Source organism: Elephas maximus, chromosome 6, assembly GCF_024166365.1.
Source record: "Elephas maximus indicus isolate mEleMax1 chromosome 6, mEleMax1 primary haplotype, whole genome shotgun sequence".
Taxonomy (NCBI): Eukaryota; Metazoa; Chordata; class Mammalia; order Proboscidea; family Elephantidae; genus Elephas; species Elephas maximus.
The window spans coordinates 22,015,683-22,036,954 of NC_064824.1; the positions used below are offsets into that span (position 1 = coordinate 22,015,683).

Genomic DNA, 21,272 nt, shown 5'->3' on the forward strand with positions numbered 1-21,272 from the left:
AAAAAGACAAATAACCCAATTAAAAAATGGGCAAAGGATGTGTACAGGCACTTCACTAAAGAAGACATTCAGGTAGCTAACAGATACGTGAGGAAATTCTCACGATCATTAGCTGTTAGAGAAATGCAAATCAAAACTACAGTGAAATTCCATCTCACTCCAACAAGGGTGGCATTAATCCAAAAAACACAAAATAATAAATGTTAGAGAGGTTGTGGAGAGACTGGAACACTTATACACTGCTGGTGGGAATGTAAAATGATACAACCACCTTGGAAATCGATTTGGCGCTTCCTTAAAAAACTAGAAATAGAACTACCGTACTATCCAGCAGTCTCACTCCTTGAAATATATCCTAGAGAATTAAGAGCCTTTACATGAACAGGTATATGCACACCCATGTTCATTGCAGCACAGTTTACAGTAGCAAAAAGTTGGAAGCAATCAAGGTGCCTGTCCACAGATGAATGGATGAATAAATTATGGTATGTTCACACAATGGAATACTATGCATCGATAAAGAACAGTGATGAATCTGTGAAACATTTCATAACATGGAGGAATCTGGAAGGCATTACGCTGAGTGAGTTGCAAAAGGACAAATATTGTATAAGACCACTATTATAAGAACTCGAGAAATAAACAGAAGAAAATATTTTTTGATGGTTACGAGATGGGGGAGGGAGGGAGAAGGCTTTTCACTAATTAGATAGTAGATAAGAATTATTTTAGGTGAAGAGAAAGAGAACAAAATACAGGCGAGGTCAACATAGCTGGACTAAACTAAAAGCAAAGAAGTTTCCTGAATAAACTGAACTCTTCGAAGGCCAGCATAACAGGGGCGGGGGTTTGGGGACCATGGCTTCAGGAGACATCTAAGTCAATTGACATAATGAAATCTATTAAGAAAAGATTCTGCATCGCACTTTCGAGAGTGGCTTCTGGGATCTTAAACGCTAGCAAGCAGCCATCTAAGATGCATCAATGGGTCTCAACCCATCTGGAGCAAAGGAGAATGAAGAACATCAAAGACACAAGGTGATTGTGAGCCCAAGAGACAGAAAGGGCCCCATGAACCAGAGACTACATCATCCTGAGACCAGAAGAACTAGGTGGTACCCAGCTATAACCGATGACTGCCCGGACAGGGAACACAACAGAGAACCCCTGAGGGAGCAGGAGAGCAGTGGGATGCAAACCTCAAATTCTCATAAGACCAGACTTAATGGTCTGACTGAGACTAGAAGGACCCAGGAGGCCATGGTCACCAGACCTTCTCTAAGCCCAGGATAGGAACCATTCCCAAAGCCAACTCTTCATACAGGGATTGGACTGGACAGTGGGATAGAAAATGATACTGGTGAAGAGTCAGCTTCTTGGATAAAGTAGACACATGAGACTGTATTGGCATCTTCTGTCCAGAGGGGAGATGAGAAGGCAGAAGGGGTTAGAAGCTGGCCAAATGGATATGAAAATAAAGAGTGGAGGGAAGGAGTGTGCTGTCTCATTAGGGGGAAAGCAATTAGGAGTATATAGCAAGGTGTATATAAATTTTTATATGAGAGACTGACTTGATTTGTAAACTTTCACTTAAAGCACAATAAAAATTTAAATAAAAAGGAATAGATTTGAGGTATTGAACTCTAATGACCAAAGACCAGACAAGTTGTGGAATGACATGAAGGACATCATACATGAAGAAAGCAAGAGGTCATTAAAAAGACAGGAAAGAAAGAAAAGACCAAAACGGATGTCAGAAGAGACTCTGAAACTTGTTCTTGAACATTGAGCAGCTAAAGCAAAAGGAAACAACGATGAATTCAAAGAGCTGAACGGAAGATTTCAAAGGGTGGCTCAAGAAGACAAAGTATTACAGTGAAATGTGCAAAGACCTGGAGTTAGAAAACTGAAAGTGAAGAACACAGTCGGCATTTCTCAAGCTGAAAGAACTGAAGAAAAACTCAAGACTCGAGTTGCAATATTGAAAAATTCTGTGGGAAAAATACTAAACAATGCAGGAAGATGGAAGAAATGCCCAGAGTCACTGTACCAAAAAGAGTTGATCTTCAGCCATTTCAGGAGGTAGCATATGATCAAGAACTGATGGTACTAAAGGTAAAGGTCCAAGCTGCAGTGAAGGCATTAGTGAAAACGAGGCTCCAGGAATTGATGGAACACCAATTGAGATGTTTCAACAAACAGATGCAGCATTGGAGGCGCTCACTCACCTATGCCAAGAAATTTGGAAGACAGCTACCGGGCCAACCGACAGAAAGAGATCCATATTTATACCTATTGCAAAGAACGAATGACAGAATGCAGAAATTATCAATTAATTATCATTAATATCAAACACATGTAAAATTTTGTTGAAGATCATTCAGAAGCAATTGTAGCAGTACATGGACAGGGAACTGCCAGAAATTCAAGCCAGATTCAGAAGAGGACATGGAACAAGGGATATCATTGCTGATGTTAGATAGATCATGGCTGAAAGTAAAGAATACCAGAAAGATGTTTACCTGTGTTTCGTTGAGTATGCAGAAGCGTTCGATTGTGTGGCTCATAACAAATTATGGATAACATTGCAAAAAATGGGAATCCCAGAACACTGAATTGTGCTCTTGAGGAACCTGTACTTAGACTAAGAGGCGGTTGTTCAAACAGAGCAAGGGGATACTCTGTGGATTAAAGTTAAAGAAAAAAGGTGTATGTCAGGGTTGTATCCTTTCAACATACTTATTCAATGTGTGTGCTGAGCAGATAATCCGAGAAGCTGAACCATGGAAAGAAGAACGGGGCATCAGGATTGAAGGAAGATTCATTAACAACCTGTGATATGTAGATGACACTGCACAACCTTGCTTGCTGAGAGTGAGGAGTACGTGATGCACTTATTGATGAAGATCAAAGACCACAGCCTTCAGTATGGATTACACCTCACATAAAGAAAACAAAAATCCTCACAACTGGACCAATAAGCAACATCGTGATAAGTGGAGAAGAGATTGAAGTTGCCAAGTATTTCCGTTTCCTTGGATCCACAGTCAATGTCCATGGAAGCAGCAGTCGAGAAATCAATCAATGCATTGCATTGGGCGAATCTGCTGCAAAAGACCTCTGTAAAGGGTTAAAAAGCAAAGATGTCACTTTAAGGACTGAAGTGGACCTGACCCAAGCCTGGTATTTTCAACCACCTCATATGCATGTGAAAGCTGGATGATGAGCGAGGAAGACTGAAGAAGAATTTTGATCCCTTAGAATTATTGTGTTGGCAAAGAATATTGAATATACCGTGGGCTGCCAGAAGAACAAACAAATCTGTCTTGGAAGAAATACAGCCAGAATGCTTATTAGAAGCAAGGATGGTGAGACTTCATCTCACGTACTTTGGACATATTGTCAGAAGGGACCGCTTCCTGGAAAAGACGTCATGCTTGGTAAAGCAGAGGGTCAGTGAAAAAAAGGAAGACCTTCAGTGAGATGGATTGGCACCGTGGCTGCAACAATGGGCTCAAAGATAGCAACAGTGTTTCATTGTGTTGTACCTAGGGTCACTGTGAGTCGGCACCTAACTACAACAAAGAAGACATTTTAGCTGAGCAGTGTTCTGTGACGAATCAAGTTTTGGTAGCAGCGGTTACAGTTGACCTGGTGTCTTTACCACAGGAGTACTGTGGAGCTTTAACGTGTCCGTAGGCTGTGAATCTCAGGCTGGGGCGTGCTCTGTGCTGTGTTCTAAAAAAAAAAAATCATTGAACCTTTTTTTCTAGAAATAGTTCATAGGAATAATGTTGCATGAAAAACAGTTCAGGAAGCATTGGTCTGACACAGAATTCTGGTACTTGATCTAAAATTTTTAGCAAACTGTAAGGCCAGGAATGTATCTTTGTATAGTCCTGTAATGGTTTTTGAGGGCCCACCTGCCGAGGACATTACTGTGGTAATAACAGCAACGGTAATAATAGCTAATCGCTGTGGGTCACTGTGAGTCGGAATCAACTGGGCGGCACACAACAACAACAACAACAACCAATTCTTGGAGCCCCTGGGTGGTGCAGACTATTGAATGCAGCTTGAGCCCATCCGGAGGCACCTTCGAAGACAGGCCTGGCTGTCTGCTTTTGAAAGGTTACAGCCTTGAAAATCCTGTGGAGCAGTCCTACTCCTCACACATCCAGTTGCCACGGGTCAGAGTTGACTCAGCAGCAACTAACAGCATCATCAAATATTTACATTTGCCAATTCCGGTAGGTCACATCCCGGTATTACTTAATCCTCACAAATAGGAACAGTCGTCCCATCGTATAAATACAGAAATGGAGGTTCAGAGAGTAGGTAACCTGTGTGAGGTTTCAGTGCCGATAAGCATTTGAAATGAGAACTCTTGTCTTAACCGTTACAATTCCTGCCCCCGCCCCCCTTTTTCTTACCAGGCTGTAGGCACCTGTATTGGAGCCACCTGTTGAGGTCCTAGCCATTTCCCATGGGGAGTATATGTCGATTTGTTAGAAAATGGAGGTTTATGCAGGCAAAGTCGTCATTAGAAGTCAGATTCTAAGGCACGTTTCTGAGTAGTACAGTTGAGTATTAATCTTGACACAGAGTTTGTTTAATCTCTGTTTTGTCTTGCAGGATGATGACTTCATAAAGAGGAAAGAAAAGGCCATCAGGACAGTTGTTGACATATCAGTAAGTTCTCCTGCTTGTGTTCATCTGTAAGAGCACCATGTATCTTCAAATAGCTCTTTGATTTAAATCACAGAAACTCTGCTCCCTGAGGTTTACGTCTGCCGGGATTGCCCAGGCACTGACCTCAGATGGGTGTGTGAGGAAGCCCTGCCTCCTATGCCCAGCATCAGGTGGCCACCAGCATTGGTGGGTGGAACTTAAATAACTATTGCCCGGTGTTTTTCTCAGTTCCGATTCTGAAGAAGAAATCTTCCAAACCGAAAACCCTTCACTTTTTATTCCAGTGGCAGGTTGTAAACTTAATGATAAACCAGAAATGGTAAATTGAGGTTACCATCTGCATGGTGGTTTTGTAGAGGCAGAGTAGCTTTTGAACTTGGTGTGGGAAACTCTGGGTTGGCCTTTGTCATCGTACACAATGTCTCAGCCACTGGGCATCTGCACACAAGTGTCCACTTTCCCAGCGCAAAGGGCAGCGAGGAGCTTTGGTCCTTCTCAGAACACTCCGGGCCGGAGCACAACAGAACGTCCATACCTGGGTGTAAGTTCTCTTTCTTCCATAAATGATGTGAGTGCTCTTTTGCATGGTATCATGCTAAATATTTTACTCAGCATTGTTGTGAGATTAAGGCATGTTTATGTATGTAGCTCTAGTTGATTTTTACCGTTGTATAGCCTATTACAAGGGGCCGTGGTAATACAGGGGTTAAAGCACTCGGTTGCTAACCTAAAGCTCAGTTCTCCTCTGTCCTATAGGGTCACCGTGAGTCAGGATCAACTAGGGCAAGGGGTTTGGTTTTGGTTTATAGTCTATTGTATTAACAAGCCACCAAGCTTAAATGTCAGATGCATTTTTTTATGCCAGTGATTTGAGTCTCGTACATTGTGAACTGTAAAGATTGAGGTGGTCTGGCCTCTATGGCTTTGTAAACTGGTTGTGGAGTCGTTCCAGAAAAGGAATTCTGAGCATGCCCGTCTTAAGAATAAGCTGTGGTCTCCCAAGGTGCTTACCTACTCCGAAAATAACAGTTGTTTTTGTTGGTGTAAGACATGAAGTGCTCATTTAAAACAAAAGGCTTTGTCATTTTATAATTATAATTTGTATCATTTCCTCAAATTCATAATGGCAGTGGGAGAAGGTAGAAAACCTTTAAGATGGTGATGCTCTGATGCCAGATACTGTTTCTTTCAGATTTGGTGGCCACATGAAGTAATAAGAAATGCTGTGACATCAGAGTAATTTTTTCCTTTGTTGGGAAATGAGTTTTCAGTTTGAAACACCCTTGAAGTTTTTAATTTTTGTTCTTTTATGGTTGATAGATACACGGGAAGAAAACTAGCCTTAATCTCACAACCCACAAGCAGCCACTTTTAATGCCTGGGCATATTTCTCCCATGTTTTTAATGTGGATTTTTAAGCTGAATTGGAATCATACTTTACATACGATCTTGTATTTTTTCACTTACCAATGTAGGGTATTTTGTATGCCTCAAGATTCTGCATAACAATATTTCTCATGACTAATAATAACCAAGGGGTTGGATATACTGTAGCTTTCCCCATTTTAAATGATGCTTCATTTCTGGAAGCATAAATCAGAGCAGGTAACCTCTGAGTCAGGGAACCAGGTGGCCCGGGACAGGAAAGGAAGGGAAATTTTCTTTTCCCTGTAAACTCTGTACTATTTGAATTTTATACTGAGTCTGTGTATTACATATTAAAAGACAATAAATACAAGTGTAAAAAATTGAATGCTTAATTGAACATCTTTATAAGTAAATCCCTGTCTGCATCATCCCTGGGTGGAGAATGAGAAAATACTAAACAGTACTCGGCCGTATCGCCCAGAAGAAGAAGCCGGCATAGCTGTTGATCATGTTTTCCGTAAACATGACCTGGTCATGTCTGCTTTTTTCATATATTAACGTGATAGTATTGGGCCTCTAGCAGTAGGTTTTTACTTATTCTTTCTTAGACATAAACTCTTTTTTAAAAATAGATACTAAACATCTAGCACTTTTCAAAATATTCAGCTTATTCTTGTATTTACCAAAGGCAAAAAAACAAATCGGTTGCCTTGAGTTGATTCAAAATCATGGCAACCCCACGTGTGTCAGAGTAGAACTGTGCTTCGTAGCATTTTCTGTGGTTGTGATCTGTCCCACTGGACATTTTAGGCCTCTAAAAAAATTAATTTTTTTTTTTTTTTTTGCCTCTAGAGACATTATTTCTTCTCGTTCATAATGGAGTTTTTAAAAACATTTTCTTCTTGGTAATGTGACTGCATAGACTTAAAGGAGATAATAATGACACATACTTACATAGTGCCCAGACGGTGTTCTGAGCATTTATATGTAACTCGTTTAGTCCCTATGAAGTAGTAGTAATTGTTTTACAGATGAAGAAACTGAGGCATAACCTGAACCTGTTGGCATTGAGTTGCTTCCAACTCATAGCAACCCTATAAGACAGAGTAGAACTGCCCCGTAGAGCTTCCAAGGAGCACCTGGTGGATTTGAACTGTCGACCTTTTGGTTAGCAGCCGTAGCCCTTAACCGCTGTGCAACCTGGGTTTCCAGCTGAGGTATAGATAAGTTATATAAGTTGCCCAAAGTCACATTGATAATGAGCCTAGGACCAGGGCTCAAACACACTATCCTAACCTCTGTGCAGTAAGCCTCTAGGTATAAAGCTGTTTGCAGCTGATTAGAAAATAATATCAAGATAAAGAATAATAATCGTGAATCTCCTTGATTATAGTTCATATTGCATAGTTCATTGCCTTTTTCACGTGGGAACTTAAATCCTCAGTTGACTGGCAGTACATTTGCGGCAGGAATGATGTTATAGAAGGAATTTTTATGGATGGCTAGAGGTTGCCTTTGAGTCTGTTTTTTGTTTGTTTTTCTCCTTTCCTAATCTTCACTTCAGGCACTGGTTGTTTCTTAGCAGAATTCTATTAACATTAGCTTCCGTCCCTACACCTACCACTTCTTCGTGCACTTACTTAGCTGGCTCGAAATGAGAGTTCTGGAAGCTCACGGGACACTCCAGGGCAATAGTGCCTATCCCGGGCTTATTCTTGCGAGTCAGTATAAAAAAACTGAATGGCTTGCAGTTTTTTATTTGTTGTTATTCTCCCCAAGGAGAGCTCCTCCCCTGCTAAAGAGAATGGAATCTTCCCTAGATGACCGTGGATTGTGGCTCCTTACAGGTCTTGTGTTCCGAAGGGTATTTTCTTCTCCTTCCAGCCCTTTTCCAGTTCCGCCCTTCAGGTACCTTGTCAGTGTTTCTTGGGTGCTCCTTATTGGACAAATCTAGAATCCGAAATTTAAACTGTAACGGTAAATTGAGGATTAAAATAAGGTGAGACATTCTGGTGTCTAGTTTTTAGACCCAGCCTTTTACAAAATGTGTGTATAGCTTCCACGTATTTACTGAGTGCCTTCAATGTGCCAGGCACCTAATTAGACATTTTACAATTACCCTTCACAATTTCATTTACCCTTCACCAACACTCAGGGGATTATATGTTATTATTTCCATTTTATAAATCAGAAAATTGAAGCCCATAAAAATTAATGAATTCCCCACAGAGTTGTAGAGCTAGGAAGAGGCAGCCAGATTTTGATTTTACATCTGACTCCAAAGCCAGCTCTTTTTAGAGGAGGTGGTGGCGCGTCTCCAGTGTTCTCGCTCTTCACATGGTCTCTCTGATTGCCCGCGTGTGCCTGGCACCAGGGCTGCAGTAATGTTGCTGACTTCCTTCAGGACTCTAGGATATTACTCCTCTGGGTCCAGAGACTCATGCATCCAGGGTGGTTGAGTGCTCTTCCAGCACCAATCTGGTCCCTTATGGGGGCATTTACTGTGACTTTTCCAATTTGAAGACCCTTTGCTCAGCTGAAGAATGCTGAATGAAGGTGGTCATATTGTCTGCTTTTTTCATATATTAATGTGGTACTATTCGGCCTCTAGCACCAGGCTTTTACTTATTCTTTGTTAGACATAACCTCTTTAAAAAATAGATATTAAACATTTCAGCACTTTCAAAATATTCAGCTTATTCTTGTATTTACCAAAAACAAAACAAAACAAAAAAAAATCAGTTGCCTTGAGTTGGTTCCAAATCGTGGCGCTCCGTGTGTGTCAGAGTGGAGCTGTGCCCCACAGCGTTCTCTGGGGTTGTGATCCTATGGAAGTAGATCATCAGGCCTTTCTTCTGAGTTGCTTCTGGATGGATTAAAACCACCAACATTTCAGTTAGTAGCTGAGAGCTTAACTGTTTGCACTATCCTGTAAGGACTGTTCCAGTCTTTTGTATTTGTTCTTCATTATGTAGCTCATTCTTTTTTTTCTTTTATTTTGTTTCTCGTTTTTTCTTGGTGCCTGATTTTTTTATTTTACAAAAGCTTACTTTTCTCACCAAAGCAAGCATTCAGGCGGCAACAGATACATGAGAAAATACTTGCTATCCTTAACTATGTTGTGTTGTTGTTAGGTGCCGTCAAGTCGGCTCTGACTCATAACAACGCTAGGCACAACAGAACGAAACACCGCCCAGTCCTGAGCCATCCTTATAATCGTTGTTCTGCTTGAGCTCATTGTTGCAGCCACTGTGTCAGTCCACCTCATTGAGGGTCTTCCTCTTTTCTGCTGACCCTGTACTCTGCCAAGCATGATGTCCTTCTCCAGGGACTCATGCCTCCTGACAACATGTCCAAAGTATGTAAGACGCAGTCTCCCCATTCTTCCTTCTAAGGAGCATTCTGGTTGCACTTCTTCTAAGACAGGTTTGTTCGTTCTTTTGGCAGTCCATGGTATATTCAATATTCTTCGCTAACACCAGAATTCAAAGGCATCAATTCTTCTTCGGTCTTCCTTATTCATTGTCCAGCTTTCACATGCATATGATGCGATTGAAAATACCATGCCTTGGGTCAGGCGCACCTTAGTCATCAAGGTGACATCTTTGCTCTTCAACACGTTAAAGAGGTCCTTTGCAGCAGATTTACCCAATGCAATGTGTCTTTTGATTTCTTAACTGCTGCTTCCATGGGTGTTGACGGTGGATCCAAGTAACATGAAATCCTTGACAACTTCAATCTTTTCTCCGTTTATCATGATGTTGCTCATTGGTCCAGTTGTGAGGATTTTTGTTTTCTTTATGTTGAGGTGCAACCCATACTGAAGGCTGTGGTCTTTGATCTTCATTAGCAAGTGCTTCAAGTCCTCTTTGCTTTCAGCAAGGAAGGTTGTGTCATCTGCATAACGCAGGTTGTTAATGAGTCTTCCTCCAAACCTGATGCCCCGTTCTTCTTCATATAGTCCAGCTTCTCGTATTATTTGCTTAGCATACAAATTGAATAGGTCTGGTGAAAGAATACAACCCTGACGCACACCTTTCCTAACTTTAAACCAATCAGTATCCCCTTGTTCTGTCTGAACAACTGCCTCTTGATCTGTGTAAACGTTCCTCACGAGCACAATTAAGTGTTCTGGAATTCCCATTCTTCTCAATGTTGTCCATAGTTTGTTATGATCCACACAGTCGAATGCCTTTGCATAGTCAATAAAACAGAGGTAAACATCCTTCTGGTATTCTCTGCTTTCAGCCAGGATCCATCTGACATCAGCAATGATATCCCTGGCTCCACATCCTCTTCTGAAACCAGCCTGAATTCGTGGCAGTTTCCTGTTGATATACTGCTGCAGCCGTTTTTGAATGATCTTCAGGAAAATTTTGCTTGCGTGTGGTATTAATGATATTGTTCTATAATTTCCACATTTGGTTGGATCACCATTCTTGGGAATAGGCATAAATATGGATCTCTTCCAGGCAGTTGGCCAGGGGGCTGTCTTCCATATTTCTTGGCATAGATGAGTGAGCACCTCCAGCGCTGCATCTGTTTGTTGAAACATCTCAATTGATAATCCATCAATTCCTGGAGCCTTGTTTTTCTCCACTGCCTTCAGAGCAGCTTGGACTTCTTCCTTCAGTACCATCGGTTCCTGATCATATGCGACCTCTTGAAACATTGACTAATTCTTTTTGGTGTAATGACCCTGTGTATTCCTGCCATCTTCTTTTGATGCTTCCTGGATCATTTAATATTTTTCCCATAGAATCCTTCACTGTTGCAACTTGAGGCTTGAATTTTTTCTTCAGTTCTTTCAGCTTTAGAAATGCCAAGTGTGTTCTTTCCTTTTGGTTTTCCATCTCCAGCTCTTTGTACATGTCATTATAATACTTTGTCTTCTCGAGCCGCCCTTTGAAATCTTCTGTTCAGTTCTTTTACTTCATCAATTCTTCCTTTTGCTTTAGCTGCTCGACGTTTGAGAGCAAGATTCAGAGTCTCCTCTGACATTCATCTTGGTTTTTTCTTTCTTTCCTGTCTTTTTACTTACCTCTTGCTTTCTTCATGTATGATGTCCTTGATGTCATTCCACAACTTGTCTGGTCTTCATTCACTAGCGTTCAGGGCTTCAAATCTATTCTTCAGATGGTCCCTAAATTCAGGTGGGATGTACTCAAGGTCATATTTTGGCTCTGGTGGATTTGCTCTGATTTCTTCAGTTTCAGCTTGAACTTGCATATGAGCAATTGATGGTCTGTTCCACAGTCGGCCCCTGGCCTTGTTCTGACTGATGATATTGAGGTTTTCCATCGTCTCTTTCCACAGAGGTAGTCAATTTGATTTCTGTTTTCCATCTGGTGAGGTCCAATGTGTAGTCGCCTTTATGTTGGTGAAAGAAGGTATTTGCAGTGAAGAAGTCATTCGTCTTGCAAAATTCTATCATTCGATCTCCAGCATTGTTTCTATCACCAAGGCCATATTTTCCAACTACTGATCCTTCTTCTCTGTTTCCAACTTTCGCATTCCAATCCCCAGTAATTATCAATGCATCTTGATTGCATGTTCGATCAATTTCAGACTGCAGCAGCTGATAAAAAGCTTCTATTTCCTCATGTTTGGGCCTAGTGATTGGTGCATAAATTTGAATAATAGTCATATTAACTGGTCTTCCTTGTAGGAGTATGGATATCATCCTATCACTGGCAGCGTTGTACTTCAAGATAGATCTTGAAATGTTCTTTTTGATGATGAATACAACACCATTCCTCTTCAAACTGTCATTCCCAGCATAGTAGACTGTATGATTGTCCAATTCAAAATGGCCAGTACCAGCCTATTTCAGCTCATTAGTGCCTAGGATATTGATGTTTATGCGTTCCATTAGAGAAATCCAAATCAAACTACAATGAGATAGCATATCACCCTGACATTGCCGGCACTAATCAAAAAAACAGAAAATAACAAAAGTTGGATAGGTGGCAGGGACAATGAAACTCATATGCTTTGCTTGTGGGAATGTAAAATGGTAAAACTGCTGTGGAAAATGATATAGCACCACCTTAAAAAGCTACAAGTAGAAATACCAGAGGATCCGACAATCCCACTCCTAGGAATATATCCTAGAGAAGTAAGAGCCATCATATGAATAGACATATGAACACCCATGTTCATTGCAGCATTATTCACAATAGCAAAAAGATGGAAACAACCTAAGTGCCCATCAGCAAATGAATAGATAAACGAATTATGGTACATACTGTAGTGGAATACTGTGCAACAATAAACACCAATGATAAACCTGTGAAACATCTCACGACATGGATAAATTGGGAGGATGTTATGCTGAGTGAAATAAGTCAGTCACAAAAGGGCAAATATTGTATGAGACCCGTATATAAAAACTTAAGAGAATGTTCACACACAGAGAAAAACAGTCTTTGATGTTTACAAGAGAGAGCAGGGGTGGGGAGGGGAAGTCATTAACTAGATAGTCCAAAAACCAACCAAACCCAGTGCCCTCGAGTCAATTCTGACTCATAGCAACCCTATAGGACAGAGTAGAACTGCCCCATCGAGTTTCCAAGGAGCACCTGGCGGATTTGAACTGCCGACCCTTTGGTTAGCAGCCGTAGCACTTAACCCACTACGCCACCAGGGTTTCCAACTAGATAGTAGACAACTGTTAACTTTGGTGGAAAGAGAGACAACACACAATATAGGGGAAGTCAGCACAGCTTGACCAAGGCGAAGTCATAGAAGCATCGAAACACCTTGAGGGACTGAGTTGCTGGGGCTGGGAACCATAGTCTCAGGGGACATCTAGGTCAATTGGCATGTCATAGTTCATAAAACGTTCTACATCCTACTTTGGTGAGCCACATCTGGGGTCTTAATAGCTTGAGACCAGACAGCTGAGAAACATCTATTGGCCCTATCCCATCCGAAGCAAAGGAGAATGAAGAAAACCAAAGACACAAGGAAGCTATTAGTCCAAAGGACTTATAGGCCACATGAACCACAGCCTCCACTAGCTTGAGCCCAGAAGAACTAGATAGTGCCAGACCGCCACCACTGACCACTCACAGGGCTCACAAGAGAGGATTCTGGACAGAGCAGGAGAAAAATGTAGAACAAAATTCAAATTCACAAAAAAGACAGACTGGTCTGTCAGGGACTGGAGGAACTCCTGAGACACTCTGCTGAGAACTGAAGCCACCCCCGAAGTCCACCTTTCAGTCAAAGGTTAGACAGGCCTGTACTATAAAACAAATAATAAACACATGTGAGGAACGTGCTGCTTAGTTCAGTCAAGTATAGGAGACCAAATGGGCAACACCTGCCCACAAGCAAAGGCGAAAAGGCAGGAAGGGCTAGAAAAACTGGACAAACAGACACAGGGAACCTGGGGTGGAAAGGAGAGTGCTGACACATTGCAGGGATTGCAACCAGTGTTACAAAACAATTTGTGTATAAAGTTTAGAATGAGAAACTAATTTGCACTGTCAGCTTACACCGAAAACATAATTTTCTTTTCTTTTTTTTAAGCTTAGTTTCCTTTTTTACTAGTACAGTAGGCATGGTAGTGAAAAATTAGGAAATGGAGAAAAAACAAAGACTAAATTACCCATGATACCAGCAACCCGGGATAACCACTCATATTTCAAGTAGTTACAACCGTATCAATGTATATAGCTCAAAAAATGACATCACACTCTGTATTCCTTTTATTCTTTTTGCCATATCGAGGATACCTTTCGATGCCAATAAATCAGGGCTTCAAACCAGTTCAAAGTGGTATAGTCATGGCCAATGAAGCCAAACCAGAACAGACCCAAATTTTTACAATTTGGGTGATCTGCATTGGGAAAAGTACATTTGAAGCCCTGGAATGGGAGACTCAGAAGAGGCATAGTAAACCATTTCAGAAGTCTTATGCATGAGATTGGATTATTAGCAGGACTGAGGAGAACTACACAAGTTCAAAGTGGCGTGGTAGGCCGCTTTCTTAGTTATCTAGTTCTGCTGTAACAAACACAAGTGAATGGCTTTAACAAACAAATTTATTCTTGCACAGTTTAGGAAGCTAGAAGTCCAAATTCGGGATGCCAGCTCTAGGGGAAGGCTTCTCTCTCTGTCGGCTTTGGGAGAAGGTCCTTGTTTCCTTTTAACATCTGTGGGCCCATCATTCTTTGGAGATCTCCGTGTTTCTTGGCATCAATCTTCCCCTGGGTCTAGGAGCTTCTCAGTACAGGGGCCACAGGTCCAAAGGATATGCTCTGCTCCTGGCTCTTCCTTCATGGTGGGAATGAGGTCCCTCTACTCTCTTCCCTATTCTTTCTTTTATATCTCAAAAGAGATTGACTAAAGATACCACCTAATCCTGTAGATTGTGTCCTGCCTCATTAACATAACTGCCTCTAATCCTGCCTCATTAACATCATAAAACCCAGAGATTAGGATTTACAACATGTAGGATAATCACATCAGATCGCAAAATGGAGGACAACCACACAATACTGGGAATCATGGCCTAGCCAAGTTGACACATTTTTGGGGTTTACAGTTCAATCCATAAGAGGCGCCATCTTTGAGCAGGCCACTGCTGTTTCCAGCTCTGCTCGAAATCCTGTGGGCAAGAGATTTGGTTGCTACGCAGTGCAGTGCATATGCTGCTCTTGTTTTCTAAGAGGGAGATTAGGTTTCTAGCAGGGCTTCAACTTGTACTTTTTCCTGTTCCGGTAACCGTTCCGGGTGACGGTTCCGGTTTACGATATTTGAAAATTCAGGTCTGTTCTGGTTTCACTTCCTCAGCCATGGGAAGAACCAGTTCTAAGCCCTGTAATAAATATACCTCTGTAGCATTTTTAGTGATTGCAGATTATTCCATTGTGTGGAACTAATTTAACTTGATTAGCTTGTGTCTTTTTTCTTTTTCGTCATTCTGTAGTACATCCTCATAGCTAATTTTTTTTTCTTTTATCTTTAACTATTTAGTAAGGGTAAATTCTATGAAGTAGAATTAGGTCAGAGGTTATGCTTAAGGTTGCTGGTACCCCTTGCCCCACTGCCAGGCAGAAAGGGTGTCTGAACTTTGATATCTGAGCTCCTCACTTCGGGGTACTCTTTGTCTTGGCCTGCGTTTTTTTCTTCCTGGGGATTATTCCCAGCACTTCTGCTTTCTTGTTTGAAATGTGTTGCCTTCTTGACTTCTCCATAGCTCCTTTCAGAGAATAGTTAGTTACTCTGGAGAAGGTATGCCTGATGGGAGGTGGCATTTTCAAAGGACGCAAGAAAATGAAACTATTACCATTCCAGGGCAGGCTTTCCCTTGCCACCTTCCACTTCCGTATCATAATGGACTCATTTGCCTCCTTAGCATGCTGGTGCTGTCACACAGCCCCCTACCTCCTCTGCTGACCTGTCAGTCCTCCATATTCATGAAGCCCTGTCCACGGAGGTCTTGTACTCCCTCTTAACCTTCGCGTTCTTCCTCTTAACCTTGGTGTTGAGGTTGCCCACTAGGAAATTTTACCCAAAGCCGCAAAAGATATATTAATTTACTATTTATTGAGTATTCTATGTAATGTTTAGAATTCTGTATGAAAATAGAGGGGACAGAAGAAAAAAAAAATGAAAACATTGTCTTTGACTTCCTAGAGCCTCTAATCTAGTTGGAAAGAAATGCCTTGCTGAACTTCTTAGGTCATCTAAGAGACCAGGTTGTTTAAAATTACTGCTCCGGTGTTCTTCCATAGGGAATGCCGCGACGGGGGCCTTTTCATTCAGCACATCACATGTAAATGGGACGACATAAGACAGTATTAGTACATGTTATTAATAATATGTATGTACACACACATATATTAGTCCTTATTAACAGGTCCTGTTAAATATATTGATAAATTAATCCTCACAGCACCTTTACTTACACCCCGTTTTACAGACGGAAAGCAGGTTGCACCACAGAAGTTAAAGGAACTTGCCCCATATCAGACAGCTAAAAAGTGAGGGAGCAAGCGCCGAAGTCCTGGTCTGCCCACCTCCGTGTGGGCATTCAGGAGCACTGACTGAGCACTTACTGAGGGCCAGGCTGTTTTCAGGAGCCGAGGTGACATCAGTGACTTTCCAGTGCCCTTTTCCTTACCCACCAAGTTATACTGTTGCTTACAGATTGAGGAGATGGACTTGTGCTGGGCCTTGAAAAGCAGCAGATGTGCTTGTATACCAGAGCTCATGGAAAAGAGAAAAGAAAAAGGGCAAGGTTTGGGGTTGTCTCTGGAGAAAATGCTACCCCCTCAGCTAACTTTCTACCACTAGCTTTGTTCTTTATAAAAATGAGTGCCATCCTTTTATCCCTCATCATTTCCTTCACTAAGTGCCGATTGTTGTTTTATTAATGTGAGAATTAAAAAACAAAAGCGTATTTACCCCATTTATGATGATTTCTTCTTCACGGGCCTTTTCAGAACATGGTGCTTGGTTGTCAAAACATCTCTGGAGCCCTTGAGGCAGAAGGCAGAATTTACTCACAGGGCTTGTGGGTGAGGTGTGTCCCTTAGAGATGGGTTTGGGCTGTTGAACCCCTGTGAGAGTGAGCCATTGAGGTCGTTGGAAGCACCTGAGGGAATGTCAGTTGGGTGCAGTCTGGCCCACTGGAGCTTTTGAGTGTAAAGTGCCAAATTGGTAGTGGCAGTTTCACTGCCCGCTCCATTGTTTCATAAAAAGGTTGTCTGTCATAACTGGAAGGGCAGAAGTTGGGGATTTGCTGAAGATATCGCTGTGACACCGTGCTCTTCTCCTTCCCTTCCTGGCCATTTGGAACGTGGACTCAGGAACTGCTCTGACAGGTGAACCTGACCAGTAACCAGACCAACACAGTAGAGGTCTGTGATTCTCATGGTGTGAGAGTTCTTTGCTTTACAAAAAACCCGTTACTGTTGAGTTGATTCCGACTCGTGGTGACTCCATGTGTTACAGAGCAGAACCGAGCTCCGTAGGGTTTTCTTGACTATACTCTTTTATGGAAGCAGACCTCCAGGCCTTTCTTCCATGGCCACTGGGTGGATTCAAACCACCAACCTTTTGGTTAACAGCCAAGTGCAAACTGTTTGTACCACCCATGGACCTTCTGCTTTATAAAGGGTCACCTCAGTTTTCTTAACCTCACTCGTGTACTTCTTAGTACCTGCTGAGGCAGATGATCACAGCTCACCAAGAAGGGTGATCAACGTTGAGGTATAAAACATCTTGCAAAGTAGTTAAAAACGCCAGCTCTAGAGCCATTCTGACTCCTTCGTTTATGACCTTTGTAACCATGGGCAAGTTGTTTAACCTCTTTGTGCCTAGGTTTCCTCATCTGTAGACAAAAAACAAGGACAACTGCCTCATAGGTGTGAGGATCAGGTGGGAAGCACATGTAGAACTGTATATGCCTGATGCATATCTAGCATTCAATAAATGATAGCATTTACTATTGCTACTGCTGTTGTTGTTGTTAGGTGCCGTCAGGTCGGTTCCAACTCACAGCAACCCTGTGTACAGCAGAGCAAAACTCTGCCCAGTCCTGCGCCATCCTCACAATTGTTGTTGTGCTTGAGCCCATTGTTGCAGCCACTGTGTCCTTTTGATTACCTTCCAACTTGAGGGGCTCATCCTCCGGCACTATATCAGACAACGTTCGGCTGCTATTCATAAGGTTTTCACTGGCTAATTCTTTTCAGAAGTAGACTGCCAGGTCCTTCTTCCTAGTCTGTCTTAGTCTGGAAGCTCCGCTGAAACCTGTTCACCATGGGTGACCCTGCTGGTATTTGAATACCGGTGGCATAGTTTCCAGCATCACAGCAACACGCAAGCCTCCACAGTATGACATACTGACAGACATGTGGGGGATTGCTACCACTACTAATGGCAAAAGGGTAGGTTGATTTTGCATATATATTTTGTATAAAATCATGTGTAAAATATGGTATTTTTAAAATAATTTTTATTGTGCTTTAAGTGAAAGTTTACAAATCAAGTCAGTCTCTCACACAAAAACCCATATATACCTTGCTACACACTCCCAATTACTCTCCCCCTGAAACAGCCTGCTCTCTCCCTCCACTCTCTCTTTTCGTGTCCATTTCGCCAGCTTCTCACCCCCTCCACCCTCTCATCCCCGCTCCAGGCAGGAGATGCCAACATAGTCTCAAGTGTCCACCTGATCCAAGAAGCTCACTCCTCACTAGCATCCCTCTCCAACCCACTGTCTAGTCCAATCCATATCTCAAGAGTTGGCTTCGGGAATGGGTCCTGTTCTAGGCCAACAGAAGGTCTGGGGACCATGACCACTGGGGTCCTTCTAGTCTCAGTCAGACCATTAAGTCTGGTCTTTTTATGAGAATTTGGGGTCTGCATCCCACTGCTCACCTGCTCCCTCAGGGGTTCTCTGTTGTATTCCCTGTCAGGGCAGTCATCGGTTGTAGCCAGGCACCATGTAGTTCTTCTGGTCTCAGGATGATGTAGTCACTGGTTCATGTGGCCCTTTCTGTCTCCTGGGCTCATAATTGCCTTGTGTCCTTGGTGTTCTTCATTCTCCTTTGATCCAGGTGGGTTGAGACCAATTAATGCATCTTAGACGGCTGCTTGCTAGTGTTTAAGACCCCAGGTACCACTCTTCAAAGCGGAATGCAGAATGTTTTCTTAATAGGTTTTATTATGCCAATTGACTTAGATGTCCCCTGAATATGGTGCCTTTTTTTAATTAATCACAGATATTGGCAGAATTATGTTACCAAGTCATTATCTTTGCAGGATTTGAAGAATAAATGGAACTAGAGACTGGAAGAATCGTTTAAGATCTATTAGTCCAACCCTTATCTGACAGATAAGGAAACTGAGGCCCAGTGAGGGGAACGGTCTTTCCCAAGGTGACACAGCAGTTAGTGACAGATAGAACTAGACATCAGTGTTCCTAACTCCTATTGCTTTAAAGGATGACTTAGCAATGGCTCTTTATAGTTGGCCTGGAAATCTCCAGCATTTAGATCCCTATTACTCAGGCAAACTGTTGTAATAATCCATGTGGCAGCCTAGATTGTATATTGATTCTTGGGATAGGGCTCAGCTGAAATAGCCAATGGGTAGTTAGAATGCTTACCAGGGACAAGTTAATATAGTGGAGAAGCCCTGGATTAGAAGGAAGGGTACTAGGGCCAGGCCTAATAGTATCCTGGGGATCTTGGACACATTATTTAATCACTGCTTCCTTGGTGGTAAAGTGGCGAAGATAGCATCTGTCCTGTCTCTGCCTCGTAGTTATAAAATGCAAAACGTGAGATGTTGCTTTAAAGCATGAAGGATAATTACACAAAGGCCAACGTGGTCATTGTTTGGCGGAATAAAAGGTCCTTTTAGCTGTTGGTTTCAGAATGCTGTTGTTTTGGAGTTGGTCTTTTTTTAGAAGAACCCAGCTTCCTGTCTTGGATTATTGACTCTATCAGTGGTAACAAATGAAGATAGGAGTTAAGGTCAGTTACATAATACGCTATAGCAGGAGCTCAGGGGAAATTAAATCATCTGCAGTAACTGACGTCATATGGGCTCATTGTAGTTTTTCTCTGTAAATCTGTTTTATTTTTAGCTTCCTATTGATGCAGATACCAGCAGCAAACTAGGGAAAATTTATGTAAGCAGCTTGTACAAACAACGTTCTAGCTTCATCCATCCAGCATCATCCCAGACCCAGTCCCTTTTTCACAAAATTGTTAAGATTATGTGCTGTGTGACAAAAAGAGTATTTTTTCTCTTTGTTTGAAACCTTTCGTAGTAAAAATTAAAATACTAATAGGTTAGCCAGAATTATCAAGAGAGAGCAGTTCTAGTTAGAAGAATATGTCACTATCTGGAGAACCTTGAGAGGAAATGCTTGCCATGGTGACCTCCAGATAGATTAGATGTGGTGAACTCTGGTATGGAGAAAAAGAGATGGAGGGACCAACAGCCAGACTTTATAGATTACTTTGGGAAGACCTGACATCTTTATAACATTGAGTCTTGCTTTGAGAAACATGCTTTGTCCGTTTATTCAAGTCTTTTTTACGCTTTAGTAAACTTTTCCAGAAAAAAAAAAATGTTTTCATGGTCAGTAGCATGTCTAGAGCTTTCCATCACCAAGAGCAGTGGTATTGAACTACAAACCAGTTCAGCAATCATAGATACGTACATTAACTCAGAAACCTTAACAAAAAATCCTTAAACGGCAAAGGAGATTTCAATTGTTAGATCCGATTACCAGAAGAGAGAGGATACAGACTCTTCAGAATTACCTATCTTTTTAACAATGTCTTTTGAGGTTTATCCTCAGGTAACTAGAAATTTAAATTATCATAGATTCTCAATCATTAAGGAACATCTAGGAATAAATTATTAAAAAGCTGAAGGATGGCAGCTAGCAGTTAATAGCTATACCTTTTTATGAAAACATAAAATATACTGTAAACTTTCACTGTCTTTTTAAATTATTAGGATGAGATTTCATTGTAAATGTAGAAGCAACTATAGATATATTTTGTATAGGACACATTCTGAAATCATGTGTGTATATATGTGTACATAGATAGAGATATAAAGCTCCTAAACCAAGTGTGTGATGAGTAGTGGGTACAGGACCAGGCACCGTTTTGTTCTGTTATATGTAAGGTCACTGTGGGTCGGAACCAACTCAGCGGCACCTAACAACAACAGGTGCTCAATAAATGCAGGGTTTTACCCCCAGATGACCTAGTTTGATTGCTAAGCTGGCAGTCAAATAATACTTTTGTAATACTTTCTCGAGCTCTGTTGGCACAGTGGTTAAGCTCTCGGCTGCTAACTGAAAGGTTGGCAGTTGAAACCCACCAGCTGCTCGGTGGAAGACAGATGTAGCAGTCTGCTTCTGTAAAGATTTCAGCCTTGGAAGGCCTATGGGGCAGTTCTACTCATCCTGTAGCGTTGCTACGAGTTGGAATTGACTTGACGGCAGTGGGTTTGGTTCGGTTGGAATACTTCCTCAGAGGCATTGGTGGTTCAGTGATAGAATTCTAACCTCCCAGACAGAAGATGAGGTTCTATTCCTGGCCAGTGCACCTCAAGCACAGCCACCACCATATGTCACCGGAGGCTTGACAGGTTTCAGCGGAGCTTCCAGACTAAGATGGACTAGGAAGAAAGACCTAATGACCTGCTTCTGAAAATCAGCCAGT

At 41.8% G+C, this 21,272-nt stretch overlaps 1 protein-coding gene across 2 annotated transcripts in view; it reads left to right on the top strand.

Moving 5' to 3' along the window:
- The window catches only part of CCDC93 (coiled-coil domain containing 93), a 142,294-nt gene that overhangs the window by 30,564 nt on the left and 90,458 nt on the right, over positions 1–21,272 (top strand). For both annotated transcript variants that reach the window (XM_049889190.1, XM_049889189.1), the window contains exon 6: positions 4,636–4,692. In XM_049889190.1, coding sequence (XP_049745147.1) covers positions 4,636–4,692 — 57 coding nt within the window. The remainder of the gene's footprint in view (positions 1–4,635; positions 4,693–21,272) is intronic.